General features: G+C 36.3%; 1 protein-coding gene across 1 annotated transcript in view; it reads right to left on the bottom strand.

The window, feature by feature from the left end:
- LOC137241236 (uncharacterized) overlaps positions 1–17523 on the bottom strand; it is a 49709-nt gene that overhangs the window by 6160 nt on the left and 26026 nt on the right. Inside the window, exons 2-3 of the mRNA XM_067768604.1 lie at positions 13143–13254; positions 12885–13018 (exon numbers count right to left, since the gene is read on the bottom strand). Coding sequence (XP_067624705.1) covers positions 12885–13018; positions 13143–13254 — 246 coding nt within the window. The remainder of the gene's footprint in view (positions 1–12884; positions 13019–13142; positions 13255–17523) is intronic.

The raw sequence follows: 17523 nt of genomic DNA, 5'->3' as shown, positions 1-17523 counted from the left end.
TTTGTTAAATATCACTATTATTTTATAAGATTAATATGATATGTGTGTTTAATCGTGCCCTTTTTATTTAGTTGATTTATGGAAAAACGGTGTAACTCGACTTATACCATTATTCCACACATCCCCTCAATTGTACCAGCTGCAGAACTTAACCGCTCTGGAACAATATTGTTACGAATATTAGCAACACTAAGGGGTACTGCCATCTCTAGGCCGATGCTAAGCAGTGACGTGAATTCACATCAATAATTCAATCATTATGTATCTACATAAACGAATCAATAATTGCGTCTGCACATATGTACGTATACGAGCAGCGGAGAAGCAATGCACAAACACATGCATATATCTTATCTGAGTTGTCACAAGAGAGGGCTATAACTTGTGCAAGTATTACTCAAATGAGAAATTATACATCTGTAGTTGTAGCTGAGAAATTTATAACTAAGTAAAATTCTGGAAGTGCCTAGAAGATGCCACGAAGAAATCACAGTGTATAAAAGGATCAGAGGTAGAGGCGCTATGGGCAGTTTCGAATAAGACGCTATCTAGCGAGCAATAGCAGTATTATTTTGAAAGTCAGTTTCATTTGGGCTATCAATCAGTTTGGTATTAAGCAAGCTATTCGTTGCAAAGTATAAGTGTTATTGTGAGGTACTTTAATAAAGCCCATTTTTCCATTATTCAATATTGGAGTTATTTATTCAACAGTTTAGCGATACGAACGTTGGCAGATGATTGCAAATAAGGGGAATTGCAGTAAATTAGTTACAATTGGTGTCAGAAGAGGAATTGTTGAATAAATTCCAGAGTTGCAGAGCACAACAAGGACATGGCGAATTTAAGTGAATTAAGGATCCAGCAACTGAAAAAGGAGTTGGAAGCCCGTGGATTGTATACAACCGGCAATAAACTCGAACTTCAGGCAAGACTACGAGAGGCAATGGAATCAGAAGGAATTAACGTGGAAGAGTATGTCTTTCATCTTAATGGCGACGAGACAACAACAAAAATTGAGGAGAAGAACGATACACCGCAGACAATGGCGAACACAGACTTGAACACAATATTAGATGCAATATCTGCACAAACGTCGACAGTAACATCCAAGATGGAAACTCAACTGGAAGAACAGAAGACATATATGGCATCCAAGATGGAATCACAGGAGACACGTATTGCAGAAATGTCATCTGAAATAACAGCCAAGATTGAAGCACAAGAAGCACGAATATCCGAAATGTCGGCGCAAATTTCAGCACAGATATCATCGCAGGTCTCTGCTCAACTGGAAGAGCAAGAAGGACGTATTTCCTCGAAGTTGGAGGCACAAGATACAAAAATTTTAAAGTTTGAAGAAAAAATCGAGGCCGAGGTGAATGCTTTGAGAGGACGTATCGAGCAGTTGCAACTAAATCGCCTAGCAGTTTCAACGAGTAATCCAAAGGTAAAAACATCATCCTTTGACGGTTCTGTTCCTTTCCAGGTCTTTAAGCTACAGTTTGAGAAGACCGCAGCAGTGAACAACTGGAATGCTGAAGATAAAGTTGCTGCACTGTTCATGGCGTTGAAAGGGCCTGCAGCTGAGATTTTACAAACCATTCCAGAGGGCGAACGGAACTGTTATGAAGCATTGATGGGCGCTCTAGATAGACGATACGAAACTGAGCATAGGAGACAGATATACCAAATGGAGTTGCTGAACCGCTTCCAGAGGCCTGGTGAAACATTGCATGAGTTTGTGTCGGATATTGGAAGGCTAGCACATTTAGCGAATGCGGACGCACCCGTGGAATACACTGAAAATGTAAAGATTCAGAGCTTTATAAATGGCATACGGAACGTTGAAACAAAGCGAGCTACAAGTTAAGGTAACCGCTTACCAAGCTGACCCTTACCAACGGCCTGCACGCGCAACTTCATTAAATGCTTCATCATCGGTTTAATTGTAACAAACAACAGTCAGCAATAACCACAGTAAACAACAGTCAGCAACGATCGCAGTAAACAACAATCAGCAATAGTTCGATTTTGGGCAATAACAAGAAATAGGGCACACATGCAAATGCAACGTGACGTATGGCCAATGATAGGTGTAATTTTAAGTTAAGACATTCATTGTAATTATTCTTAAGTTGAATCACAACCAATAAATATGAAAGCGGACGCAAGTCCGCTTCCTTTTTTAAAAATATAAAACGTACCATAACACGTTAATTTACATAAGCAAACCCAAAGCCAACATTCGCAGAAACGGTGTCATGTCATCTGATTGAGGAAACAGCGTCGCTTCTGTTAAGCCAGTTTTCAAAGCACGCCGTGTGGAAGTAGAAAGGCCAGAGTGGGTAGACGCAATATTGAAGCCGCTGAAAGGATCGCAAAAGCGGAGTGATAAAGTTATCAATTGCTTCCAATGCGGGAAGTCCGGTCACATTGCACGTCATTGCGATCTTGGTCCTAATAGTTCCAACAATGTGGGTGGCCGTAAACGCAAAGCTGGAGGAGATGAGCAAGAGCGAGTAAGAGGTAGAGATCGAGAGCTAGATCCAGCTATTGAATATCCTGTGATAACTGTGTTGCAAACTGGTAGAAAATCGAGCAGTCTTACCGTCAGAGGGAATGTGGATGGTAAAGAACATGTACTGACTGTAGATACGGGCGCATCTCATTCCTTGATTCGATCTGATTTGGTCTACAGGAGAGTAAAGTTATTACCTGGAGCGAGGTTGCGTACGGTCACATGCGAGTAGAACCAAGTCCTGGGAGAAGTGATCTGTGAAGTCTTAATTGGGAAGGTCATGGTTTTACACAAATTCGTTGTGGCGGAGGTTGTTGATGAAGTTATATTGGGAGTTGATTTCTTGGTTGACCATGACATCAAGATCTATATTCAGAGAAGGGTGATGCGTTATGAGAACCAAAATGTGCCACTTAACTTCAGTTTGGAAAAAGGGTTCAGCAGTAAGCGAGTGCTGGTGGAGGAGATTCGACAGAGACCACGAAAGTTAAGGAAAGTAGATCGAGCAAAGGTTGATGGATCGAATGGGCCAAATAAAGCGAAATCAAAAGTACCTGCGAGAAAAACACTGGCATTGACAAACCCTAATGGACGCACTAAAACGACTGAAAGAATTTTCCAGAAAGAATGCAAGGGTGGTTTCAAGGCAGCGCGCACTACTGTTGTGAAACGTCAAGACGATACTGAAGATGCAAAGTCAATCCGTCAAGATCAAGCTTTGCGAAGTAGTTCTTCATTGGCCAGCAACAGAGTGCGAGGGAACGATCCAGGATAATGAGTAGTAAGATGAAACACAGGTACGACAAGGAAAATAATTAGGAAGGTTTCCGGGAGGGAGATTTGGAACTGGTATACAACCCTCACCGGCGGAAAGGTGTTCCATCCAATTATCGGTGCAGTTGGGAAGGCCCGTACAGAGTTGTGAAGACGATCAGTAATGTCATCTACCGCATACAAGCAATTGGGAAATCACGAAATAGAAGAATGGTACATTTGGCGATGCTAGCAGCGTTTAGATCGAGAGATTTGTCTGATCGGGACGATCAGACTTAAGTGGAGGGCAGTGTTACGAATATTAGCAACACTAAGGGGTACTGCCATCTCTAGGCCTATGCTAAGCAGTGACTTGAATTCACATCAATAATTCAATCATTATGTATCTACATAAACGAATCAATAATAAGTATACCAGCAGCGGAGAAGCAATGTACAAACATATGCATATATCTTACCTGAGTTGTCAAAAGAGAGGGCAATAATTTGTGCAAGTATTACTCAAATGAGAAATTATACAAATTAAAGTTTAAGTAGGGTAAATTGAGTTTTTAAAAAACTCTTGCACTTTATTTCAATGCCGCTCAAAAAACTGACTAACTACATTTTACTATTATTTGTAACTTCCAAATACTTTACAATAGGCATATTGAATAACATGTTTATCTTAATACGATACCTTAGTAATTTTACTCCTGGCATTGCATCAGCTGGCTAACGCAATGTCAGTATGTGGGAATGCAATGTTACAACGGATTTCGTAAATAAATCAAATAGCAACGTTTAAAGATTTTTGTTTATATTTGCTTCCTGATTTGAGTGGAGTCATGTTCCTTAACTTCCCCTTTCATCAGATGAAGCGTCCCGTCAATTTGAGAACTTAAATTTTTAAATCTCTTTTCATTAATTTCAGTTTGTTTTCTTTGCTTAAATATTTTGTATTGATTAGCAGCTTTGACTAGAACCATTATCATAAATATAACTGTTACTATTATTAAACCTATCCAAAATATGTGTTTTGATTTTATTTCACCTTTTATGACATCAATAAAGTTTATATTTTCAAATTTTAAATTTAAGTCTTCAGATTCTATATATTTGACAATTTCAAAGCTACTGAATTTATTATTTTTTACATATTTCCATATTTTTGCATCTGTGTTCTCATAATTTACGTTGTCAATCTTTGACTGATTTTTAAAAGTTACGAGATAAACTCCATATACATTATGATTGTCAGCAGTATGATTTCCTGAAACTATTTTTATTTATTCCTTTCTTTAATTTTTATACATCTAGTCATTTTTCCTAACAAAATATCCACTGAACAAGAATTTGAAGATTTTATTTCACAATATACATTCACTATTTCTTTCTTACAATTTTTAACATTAACATATTGATTCTCACATTTTTCAATCTCTTTTTCCATAAATAACTTACTATCTTACTTAGCAAATGCTCTTACTTCGTAAAATTTACAATCTAAAAAAATTGTTGGATACCTAATATAAATAACTATTAAATATTTATTCTGTAATATTTTAAAACTAGAAATATCTATTAAATCTGTCACACTCAATCGTCCATGCTCGTTTGCAATAATGTCTATAATTTCATCTAAATGTAAAATTGCTGAATTCAAAATTTATAATATATATATATATATAATAATATTCTGTAATTCATTTATTTCTTTATTTCTTTATTTATGAGTCTTTGGAATACAATCCTTACAGACTATGTACTTAACTAATTTATAGGTTACATACTAATTTTGTCTATAAATCGAACCACTTATAGGGCTGAGTTAAGCATCACGAGAAAAGCATTAATTGGCATCGAAAAATCCAAAGTGATAGCATCACTTAGTGAATTAAACTCCCTTAAAGCACGATTTACGGGAGCATTACGAGCATATAGCGTTCTCGTATTAACCCCATAGAAAGGAGACATATTACGAAGAAACCGTTGAGGGACATTAAACCGAATCCTTTCTAATAAGTATGGACCGTTAATTAGGCCCTTGGCAATTTTGAAAGTAAAGGACAAGGAGAGTATAGATCTTCGACTCTCCAAGGATTTGAGACGTAATGTAAGACGAGCAGTATAAGATGGTATTGGCTCCTCAAAATTTAACGTCCAAAGAGCATACTTAAGAAAGCGTTTTTGTATTCTCTCTAGTATATTTATAGCTGTCATAGTACTAGGTCTCCAAATAAAGACAGCATATTCTAAATGAGACCTTACAAAAGAAGTATAGAGAGCTTTAAAAGTATAAGGGTCACAGAACTTCGCGGAATTGCGCCTAACAAAACCCAGCATTGAGTAAGATTTAGAGGTAACGTGGCTAATATGATTGTTGAAGGAAAACTTGCTATCAAATATAACCCCAAGGTCCTTAATCTCACTAAGACATTGAAGTTCACAATTAGAAATACTATATTTTGAGCTAAGTATATTGGATGACTTAGAATAGGTCACATGAAAGCATTTAGATGCATTTAAGGACAGATGAGACCTGAGACACCACAGATGTAGCTTGGTAATGTCATAAAGCTATTGCTAATGTCATTAATAAAAAGATTAAATAATAATGGACCTAGTATACTCCCCTGTGGTACCCGAGAAGAGGCAATAAAGGGAATAGAAGACTCCCCATCAACAGTAACAACACTCCGCCTGCTGGATAAATATGAACTTAACCATAGTAGTAAAAGTTTATTCCTACGTTTCCTTAGTTGTGTAGCATACTAATTTTTATTTGCGTTTTTTATTGTCTCTGATAATTGAGAAATAACATTAAATACTTCTGAATTTGTCATAAATTGTTTGTTGTTATTTAAAATTAACTCGTTTAATTTATTATTTACCAAAACTAAATCGTCGTGATCCGGGGTACCGGCTATCCACTTCCATAAAGTCCCTAATTCATTAATTCCTCTTTTTAAACGTCTCTCCGTTTTTTTTAATTGCCCTAACAACGTCTGTATTAGCTCTATTTCTGGGTCCATATTGATATGAAACTCGTCACGTATGTCAATTTCCCTAACATTATCATAACCTAAATTTTTGTTGTAATCCTCCTCATCTAGTAGTAATATTTCGGAAAAATAAGCTAAATTTGTAACATGGAAAATGTCACCAAAGTCGTTGTATAATGCTACGTCTCCATCTTCTATTAATACATAATCTTCTCTTGTATAATCGATTATATCCGTCCCTACTATAGTAAGTAATGCCAGAAATATGATAAACTCCATTCCCTGCAATTAAAGTTAAGATTTAATGTTATCTTTATGTACTATTCTATTCCTATAATTGATTCTAACTTTATTTCCTAAATCTTCCTTTACCACTTGCTTTTTAAATCTAGGTTTTAGCTTATTTCTCTCCCCTATAATCTTTTCATATATAACATCGCCACGTTGGTATGTTTTACTAGCCCTGTTTCTATTTTCCCTATCTAACATTTTATTTTGCGCAGTCAAAAGCTTTGACCGAACTGCATCAAGTGGCACTTTATTAAAAAATATTTGAAATTGTTTTTCTTCTATTACTGAGTGAATCGTTTTATTGTATTGATGCACAGCACGATATATCGACTCAGCAAAACTTATTAAATTATATTCGTGTTTAATGCAACGCGCGATTTCTATTACTGTCGAATGCACTCTTTCAACTTGTCCATTAGTTGTGCTATGACCTGGACTACAAAAAATAATTCTTATTCCTAATCTTTGCATTAAAGATTTAAATTGCATTGTAATAAACCCAGGTTCATGATCAACCGTTATTTCCTTTAACTCAGGAAAACTTTGGATAACTTCCATTACTTTTTCCTCCAAATTAATTTTATCTTCAATTTGCTTTACTACCAAATATTTAGAATATGCATCAATGCAAGTAGTAAATTTCAAATGTTGAGCATAAAAAATATCAATATGTACTTGTTCTCCCTCTCTTTCCGGTATTGGAACTTCCCCAATTGGAATCTTTTTCGGATGCCTGTCGTATTTATTCTTGTTACATACTTCGCAATTTCTTGAATATTGTTTAAATTGCTTGTACATTTCGGGCCAATAGTACTGATCTTTGATTTGTTTTAAGTTTTCTCTATAATTGCGGTGTGCGCGATTATGAGTTTGTTCTATAATAGCCGCTTGGTCCTCCCAATTAGTAATATCATTAGGGAAAGATCTAGAATGCATAAATTTTGTCGATGTGTAAGTTTCTCTTAAGACATGTTTAATTCCATAAAGCAACTCTGGTGTGCAGTAAATTGCGGTAACCAATTTTGGATTCAAATATTCTGTCAAAACCGAAGGAATATTTTCAGGTTGATCATATTCGATCAAAAAGCGTTTGTTATTAAATTGAAAGATGGCTTCCAAGGCTGTAATTCTAGCACCCTTATCAATAAGGATTTGCTGTTTGAAATGATTTAATGGTTTTTTTGTTGCAGCAATTTGATATTTATCACTACTTTCTGCAGAATGTTGTATATTAGTTAAAGAGTCGCTTGAGTTACTTTCATCATTTTCCGACTCTGTTACATTATTTAAAATTTGCCGGGATAAAGCGTCTGTAACCACATTTATTGCACCTGGTTTATAAATAATTTTTGGGGAAAACTCCTCAATAAATGCCCTCCATCTTTTCATTTTGATATTTGGATTTCTTTCAGAAATTGTAAATGATAATGGTTGATGGTCGGTGTGAATCTCCAAATCTCTCACCGAATAAAGGTAATTTCGTAAATTCTTCAATGCCCACACAATGTCAAATAATTCCTTTTCATTTGTCGCATAGTTTTTTTCAGTCGTGGTTAATGTTTTTGAAATAAAAGTCACTGGTCTCCCCTATTGAGATAACACAGTTCCTACGGCTACATTTGATGCATCCGTTGTTACAACAAATTTTTTTGTAAAATCTGGTTTTATCAATTCTATCTGCTGACACAACAATCACTTTAGTTTTTCACAAGCAGCTATTGCCTCTTGGTCTAGATTGACAATAGTTTTTTTTTATTTATATTGGGAGATTTTACCATTTTCCCCTTGTAAATATTTTGTAATTGGTTTTGCTATTTTAGCATAACCTTCTATAAATTTCCTATAATATCCCGTTAAACCTAAAAATCCTCTAACCTGACGTAGAGTTCTTGGTATTGGATAATTTTTTATTGCTTCTATTTTCTTTGGATCGGTTTTAATGACCTTATGAGATACAATGTATCCCAGAAACTCAACTTCTTGCTCGATAAACCTAGACTTTTCTAGAGATATTTTCATATGGGCCGTTTTCAGTACTCCTATTACCAATTCTAAATGTTTCAAGTGATCCTCCAAATTACGTGAATATACTATAACGTCATCAATGTAGACATGACATAACTTCCCCATATATTCATGCAAAATATTATTCATAGTCCGTTGGAATATGCTGGGAGCGTTGCGAAGGCCAAAGGGCATCCGCACGTACTCATACTTCCCGTTATTAACGGAGAACGCCGTTTTTTCAATATCCTCTTTTCTCATTAATATTTGATGAAATCCAGATTCGAGATCTATCGTTGAAAAATATTTTGATTCCCCCAAATTTGAAAGTATGATCTCTGGATTCGGCATCGGATATCTATCCGGAATAGTTTTTTCGCTTATTTTTTTAAAATCAATCACTAAGCGTAACTTAGGACTTCCATCCTTATTAATTCCCTTTTTTGGAACTACACAACATGGAGAGTTATATGGACTCTTACTTTCCCTTATAATCCTCTTCTGCAATAGACTTTGGACTTCTTCATTAACAAAACCATTAACAGACATTGGATATGGATATTGCTTGGACCAAAGGGTCTTTCCACATCCATGCGAATTTCTGCTCTGACATCTGTGTTGAGTGGTAAATCCAAATCCAAAACAGTTGAATTTCGTGGTAAAATCTTATTATTGTATAACCATTAATGGTTTTTATCCTCTTATAAGTATCCAATTCTTTTGGATTCCTATAAATTCCCTTCATAATGTAACAGGATCTTGCACCTGTATCTACTAAAATTTCAAAATCTTTTTTTATAGCTTGGTCATACAGATATATATATGGCAAGCTTACTTTTGGCCGAAAAAATGGCCTTCATTAATATTATTTACTCGTTGTACTTTTTCCTGTGGTTGCGCACTGACTTGCGCACCTCCAACTCTTTTATTAAAATTGTTGTTTTGCGAATTGTTTCTAACTCCCTGTGGCATATATCTATTACTAGGCCTATTCTCAATTTGCAGGGATGGATCTACATCCATTGGCTCTAGACGGGTTTTTTATCGTCGCCGAATATTGGACTATTTTTCTGCGGGTACCTCAAATTATTCTGAACCCCTGATTTCTCCGATTATTATAAGGTAGTTTGTGGGGAGATGAATTAAAAGTTTTCTGCGGGTGGCTTGGCGAATATTGCAAAGCAAATTGTGACCTCATTTGATTGGCATTTAACTCTTGAGCATTGGCAAGGGCATTTGGCAAATCCTTCGGTGCCAAGGTAAACAATATTTGATCTAATGGGTGATAAAGCCCAGTTATAAAGGTCCGCAGAGCGGTGGCTCTGTTTTTAGAGTTTAGCTCTTTAGTTATGGGTGAGCTTGTCCCATGAGTCATTATGGTCTTATTTATGAGAAGCGTCAACTTCTCGTTAACCTTATTATAGAAACCTATCAGGGATTTCGATCCCTGTCTCAGGACACTCATCTCCTGTTCGATTATATGACTTGGCCTTTTGTCAGCAAAGGCAAAGTCCAGACGACTTAAAATTGCGTCGAAATTCAAAACTGTTCCGTGATTGGTCAGTATATCATTGGCCTCACGGGTAATTTTATTCCTTAAAATTGTTAACGCCGCGAAATATTTCCTACTTCCCCTTGTGTACAAGGACATGGATTTATTGGCTGCTTCGCGCTAACTTACATAATTATTTATCTTGTCTAAAGGTTCGTCACAATTTATATTTGAATCTATTTGTTCGGGTACAAACTCGGTCACAGCATTACTGGTGTTGATGGCCTGTATCTGTCACCCCATTTGCTCTACATCCGTTCGTAATGATGCCGTACTGGCGGCAATCAATCTAGATATTACATCCATATTAGTGGCACTATTATTACTATTTAACGACATTTTTGTCAAATCTTCTATTAAAGAATCCAGATCTATATACCCTTTTCAAATCTTCTTTCACAATCTTTCAGCACTTCATATAAATTTTATTTTTTAATTTTGCTTTATCTCTTCTTGTTTTGCTTTCACTTTTATAATCTTCTAATTTATATGTACATACATATAATTATTTATACATACTATATATTAACATATACCTTAACTATTTTATTCATTAGCTTACGCTTCTTCGTCTTCGGATTCTCGTCCTTCTATTGGATCCTTGTTCGCTTTGTGGATGAATGCTGCTGTTCATATGTTGGTGGTCCTTTCACTTTCTGGAGTTACGTACTTCGGGTTTTTAGGGTTCTTGTAAGCTGACAAATATTTTTGTTTGCTTTAATTTTAGAGTGTTTTTTTTTTCCTCTTCTCTCCTATTTTGAGACATTTGTTTTATTTTAATTTTTACAGTGTTTTTTTTTCACTCCGGAGGACACGCAACCTTTTTACAGGCTATCACTGCGTGTCTCCTGGCAGGATCACCAATTAAAGTTTAATTTGGGTAAATTGAGTTTTTAAAAAACTCTTGCACTTTATTTCAATGCCGCTCAAAAACCTGACTAAGCTTTACATTTTACTCTTATTTATAACTTACAAATAGTTTACAATAGGCATATTGAATAGGATGTTTATCTTAATACGATACCTTAGTAATTTTACTCCTGGCATTGCATCAGCTGGCTAACGCAATGTCAGTATGTGAGAATGGAATGTTACAACGGATTTCGTAAATAAATCAAATAGCAACGTTTAAAGATTTTTGTGTATATTTGCCACCTGATTTGAGTGGAGTCATGTTCCTTAACTTACATCTGTAGTTGTAGCTGAGAAATTTATAGCTAACTAAGTAAAATTCTGGAAGCGCCTAGAAGATGCCACGAGGAAATCACAGAGTATAAAAGCATCAGCGGTAGAGGCGCTATGGGCAGTTTCGATTAAGATGCTATCTAGCGAGCAATAGCAGTATTATTTTGAAAGTCAGTTTCATTTGAGCTATCAATCAGTTTGGTTATTAAGCAAGCTATTCGTTGCAAAGTATAAGTGTTATTGTGAAGTACTTTAATAAAGGCCATTTTTCCATTATTCAATATTGGAGTTATTTATTCAACAGTTTAGCGATACGAACGTTGGCAGAAGATTGCAAATAAGGGGAATTGCAGTAAATTCGTTACAATATTATATAAAAGCGTGCAACTACTCGCATGCGCTGATGACATTTATACCATCGGCCTAAACAGCCGCGACGCGCCGTTAGTTCTGCTTACTCCAAACTGGAAAAAGAAGCGATAAAGATGGTTTTGATGGTGAATGAAGACAAAACGAAGTACCTGCTTTCATCGAGCATAGAGTCAGCGCATATGCGCCTTGGCAACCACGCTGCTGTTGGCAGCCATAATTTCGAAATAGTAAAAGACTTCGTTTATTTGGGAACCAGCATCAACACTAGCAAAAACATCAGCTCTGAAATCCAGGGAAGAATCACTCTTGCCAATAAAGCTACTTTGGGCTAGGTAGGCAATTGAAAAGTAAGGTCCTCTCTCGGCAAACGATAAACATACTCTACAAGTCAGTTATCGTACCTATCCTGCTATATGGTGCAGAAGCATGGACAATGACAACATAAGATGAAGCGCCTCTGGGGATGTTTGAGAGGAAAGATCTTCCACAGATTTATGGACCTCTACGCGTTGGTGATGGCGAGTACCGAAGAAGATTTAACGATGAGCTGTACGAGCTCCACGCAGAAATCAACATAATCCAGCGAATTAAAACGCAGCAGCTGCGCTGGCTAGGCCATGTTATGCGAATGAAAGATAACGCTCCGGCCAAGAAAGTGTTTATATCGGAACCCGCCTATGGAAGCAGAGGTAGAAGGCGGCCCCCATTCCGCTGAAAGGACTAGGTGGAAAACGAGTTAAAATCCTTTGGTGTGACCAATTGGCGCCGGTTGACAAAGAGAAGGAGCGACTGGCGCGTCTTGTTGGACGGCCATAACCGTTTAAACGCTTAAGCGCCAATTAAGTAAGTAAGTAAAGATAGCACAACGCCGAAACCGGTTTGTTTCCAAACCAAACTTGCGAGGAATGGCGGAAATGGTTCCAATTCAAGTTATTGATGTATATTGGAGCAATTTTCCAACATTCCTTGTCAAATTTGATTTTAGTACAAACCGGCTTCGGTAATGTGCCATCTTCAGTGTTAGTTTTTGAGAACGAAAAGTGAAACAAATATTTTACCTATACACTTGGAATTTGAAAAAAATGTCTTTTGACACAAAAGTCTTCACTTCACAGGGTGTAAACCTGTCGTAAAATCAACAACATAAAAGCAACATAACTTTCAACTAAAACCAAAAGCTTTGCCTGCAATTAAAAATACTTACTCTTCATTACTTATTTGGAAGTATTTTACTTCAGGGTTATCGCTATTTCCAAGAATGTAATCACTTTTTTGGCAGCGGTAAGGTTCAATCTTCTTCGGAGGATATACACTTTGCAAATACCAGGTACCTTTGAACTGTAAATAATTAAAACATAAGCTTTTAAAATGGTGTTATGATCTATGCATAGAACTATAAAATTGGCCTAGCTTTATAGAGCTGGCACTTAATTTATTTAAGTATATAGAACTTAATACTCACCCCTTTTAAGTTCACGCTTCTTTCATATGCTATATCTGGACACGAACCTCGTTTTGAAATTCCGGCCACCAAACATGATGATGTCAAAAAAATTAAAATTGAAAAAGGGACACTGAAAAACAAGGGAAATTAATTTAAAAAAAAGTGATATTGTTAAAAGAAACTTGGTGGGCTGAGTATATTTTTTTATTACAGTTTATTATATTTTGCTTTTGATTTTATAATTTTTGTTAATTTAGTTTGATACTTTTTATTTAATTTTATATATTTTTATATCCTTTTATTTTGAATTTTGAATGAACACACAGCACATACACATAACTAAATATACACAAGCATCAATTTTGACAATACCTGCTCATGTACGTACGAACTATAAATACAGGACAAACGACAACAACAGATCAGAACGAAAATCGACACTGATGATGGCACAACGCCGAAACCGGTTTTCCTCAAAACCAAATTTGACAAGGGGTGACGGAAAATCGTTCCAATATACATCATTTATCCATCCTGTCGGAAAATCAACAAAACAATATAAGTCAGTTATTGCTTGTCAGGCTTTTAACTTGAACGCGAACGAACTACTTAAAATTTACAAGCGACGCCTACTGAAAATATATAAAGCAAAGGCGAGCAATGCCTGGAATTTAATGTTATTCCAAAATTTGCTAAAATAACAATAAAGGCAAATACCAAATCTAGCAGAAAAACATTTAGAAAAGCGGAAAGCATTTTTTAAAATATGAGTTGGAAAGCTTATACTCGAAAAAGGATGAGAAAAATGCCGAGTTATTATCTATCCATTTAAGATTGGCAGAACAACTACCTAAGACTGAATTAATGGAATGTTTCGACCGCATTAAGACAGAGATCGATCAGGAACTACAATAAAAATACAGGTCGCTGAACCGAAAATTGGAGAAGCTGGCAGGACGACGAGAGGGTAACCAAAACCAAAAGACTCACCAGTTTCATGACAAGTTCGTTAACCTCACAACAGTGGTACAACTTCTCGAAAAGGGCCTGAGGCACAATATTATGGACCGGAATACAGTAAGAAAAACGGAGCAAGCGACTGTAGATGCGGAGATGGCAATATCATTGATACCACAGGAAGAACAGGAGCACGCAAGACACATGCGCAGGGAAATCATAAAAAAGGGAGTGAAAGCACAGGATGGACAAAAATCGAATACAGAGGAGAAAACAATAAAGAATCTACGGCATAAACTAAGGAAAAACAATATTGTCACAACGAAAGCGGACAAAGGAAACACCACTGTGCTAATCGAAAAAGAGCAATATATATCCAAAACCGAAAATCTCATAGAGGAAACGAAATGTCGTAGAATGAGAGAGGATCCCACAGATGAATACCAAAAACACATCAAAGTTGCTATAAAAAATGCAACAAATATAGTAGATTCTAACATGGCACATAGATTGGTCCAACTGAACCCTTCGGCTCCTCCACTGATTGCGCTACCAAAAATCCACAAGCCGGACACGCTAATGAGGCCCATCATTAATTTTAAATCGGCGCCATGTTACAAACTGTCCAAATATTTAAAAACGATATTGAAAGATACTCTGGAGCTAAGGAACAAATATGCAATAGCTAACACAACAGAACTAATAGAGAGACTTGAGACCGTAGAGCTAACATGGAACAGCAAATTGGTATCTTTCGACATAAAATATTTATACCCATCAATACCACTATCGGATACTTTGGACATAGTTAGCTCAACAATAGTTCATAATACAAAAAAGAAAGTGAAAAGTATGCAAATCACAAATACGCTAAGAACCACTCTACGTCAAAACTATTTCCAATTCAACAATAAAATATATAGACAAACAAACGGTCTTGAAATGGGAAGCCCCAAATCAGCAATTCTTATGGAAGTGTTCATGCAAGATCTGGAAGAAACGTCCATACAGGAGCTGAAGTCCAAATTAGGCGTGTCATTTTATGCTAGATACGTGGATGACATAATATGCGTTTTAACTACTAATAACGAAGAGCTTGTACTGGAGTACCTCAACAAGCAGCACGGAAATATAAACTATATATATGTCGGATCTGTCAATTAGTTTACAGTATTGGGACATACTTTAATGAAGTGACGCGTACTGTTTCATAAAACACTTGTTGTAAGTTTACATACTAAAAATTAGTAGGCGAGAAAAGCAATAATGAAAATATTGGAGTAGTAAAAAAATGTGAGGCAGAGTAAAATTATTATTGGTTGAAAGTGCGTGCGCGTCAATTCCTCTTAGATTTTTGACAATGACTTCGCATCCTGCGTCATCAGAAGTGGGCAATGAGCCAGAAGAGTTAAATAGTGAAAATAGTGTATGGAAAAAATTATACGAACAAAAAAATAAAGAGTTTGTTTCGCTGTTAAAAACATTTGGTTCGACATTCAGTCCGAATAGTGATGTGCAGCTACCGGAATTTGATCCAGATGGATTTAATGTAAGTGCACGAGCCTGGATAGCCACCGCAGATATGTGCATGGCAGAGAAGCCCTTAAAGGGTGCATCTTTAATGTTGGTTCTTAGTCGTGCTTTAAAAGGACAAGCTGCAAATTGGCTAACACACATTTCATACCACGATATGAATTGGAGTGAGTTCAGAGATATTTTCGTTTCAAGATTCGACTTTTCGGAGACAAATGCTGCTTTCCTTATAAATTTAAGCAATAAAAAACCAAAAGAAGATGAGTGCCTTGCATCTTATGCAGCAACAATAATGACGTCATTATCGACCAAATGGAAAAATTTGTCCACGGAAGAGATAGTCATTTCAACAGTGCTGGCACATGTGGCTCAGTTCGACCCTCGTATTCACCGATTGGCTTTCACATCAAACGTGGGAACAAGAAAGCTTTTACAGCAAGAACTAAATTCGATGTCGCTTATCAAGAGGAATATTTCAACAATGAGCAGTGGATGTGAACGAATTGATACCAAACGTCAGAAGCATTCCCCAGTTCCATTTGCCGTCAAATGTTTCATCTGTGGTAAAACAGGACACAAAGCGGTGATGTGCAAATATAAATTGGATAAAGCCACATAATTAACACCCAAGAAGGAATTACCAAATAGAAGTTCTTTTATTCCAAACAAGGCATCAGTCATGTGTTATCGTTGTCAGGGTTTGGGGCATTACGCCTCCCGATGTCCAAATGCAACCGAAAATTTTAAAAACAAAACATCGAGCGGTATTGCTAATCGTAAAGTCGATATTTGTGCTGTTAAGTCGCCATTAGGTATTTTACGAGAGTCAGGTGAGCAATACACTTTTTATTACGAATCTGGAGCGGAGTGTTCACTTATGAAAGAATCTATAGGTTCAAAGTTTTGCGGTAAGCGTTTTAACAATGTTGTGAATATGTCAGGTATTGGTCACGCGAGTGTTACCAGTACATTGCAGATTTTAGCCACAATTGAAATAAATTCAATTGTGATGGAAATACTTTTTCACCTATTACCAGATGAACATTTGTCATACAATATCATGATAGGGCGTGAGATTTTAAACCAGGGCGTGTGCGTCAAAATGAGTTGTAAAGAATTAGTTTTTAGTAAAGTCGAAATTTCAGTAAATAATTGTAAGAAGCAAATAAAAATCTTCAGTATTAAAGATCTTAATACTGATATTCCGTTGCAATTTCAATCGAAATTGGTGAATATTTTGAACAGGTTCAAAGAAAGTTTTACGGAAGGCACGCCTTGTACCTCTACTACTGTTACTCCTACGCAAATACGCCTTAAAGATCCGAATAAGACCGTTTGTAGACGGTCTTATAGACTAAGTTTTGAAGAAAAGGGCATTGTTCGCGCTAAAATTAATGAACTATTAAGGGTGGGAGTAATTCGGCCCAGCTGCTCTCCTTTTGCTAGCCCCATTTTACTGGTCAAAAAGAAAGATGGTTCAGATCGTATGTGCGTAGATTATCGCCAATTAAATTATAATACTATTCCTGATAGATTTCCTTTGCCTTTAATATCAGACCAAATTAATAGACTTCATGGAAGCTATTATTTTACTACTTTGGAAATGGTTAGCGGTTATCATCAAATACCGGTGCATTCAGATTCTGTATAAAAAACGGCTTTCATAACACCAGAAGGTCACTTTGAGTACCTGGCCATGCCGTTTGGATTACGAAACGCTCCAGCAGTCTTTCAACGGGCTGTTATGAAAGTTCTTGGGGAGCTAATTCATTCTTATGTGGTAGTTTACATGGATGACATTTTGGTATTAGGAACAGAAGATGTTGAGGAAAGTATAAAAAGGATTGGCATTGTTTTACAAATACTTACTGACGCTGGATTTTCACTTAATGTTAAGAAGTGTACATTT

The sequence above is a fragment of the Eurosta solidaginis genome, chromosome 2, assembly GCF_040869045.1.
Source record: "Eurosta solidaginis isolate ZX-2024a chromosome 2, ASM4086904v1, whole genome shotgun sequence".
Classification (NCBI taxonomy): Eukaryota; Metazoa; Arthropoda; class Insecta; order Diptera; family Tephritidae; genus Eurosta; species Eurosta solidaginis.
The sequence above is the reverse complement of the archived record's forward strand: the minus strand, read 5'-3'. Positions and strand labels throughout refer to the sequence as shown.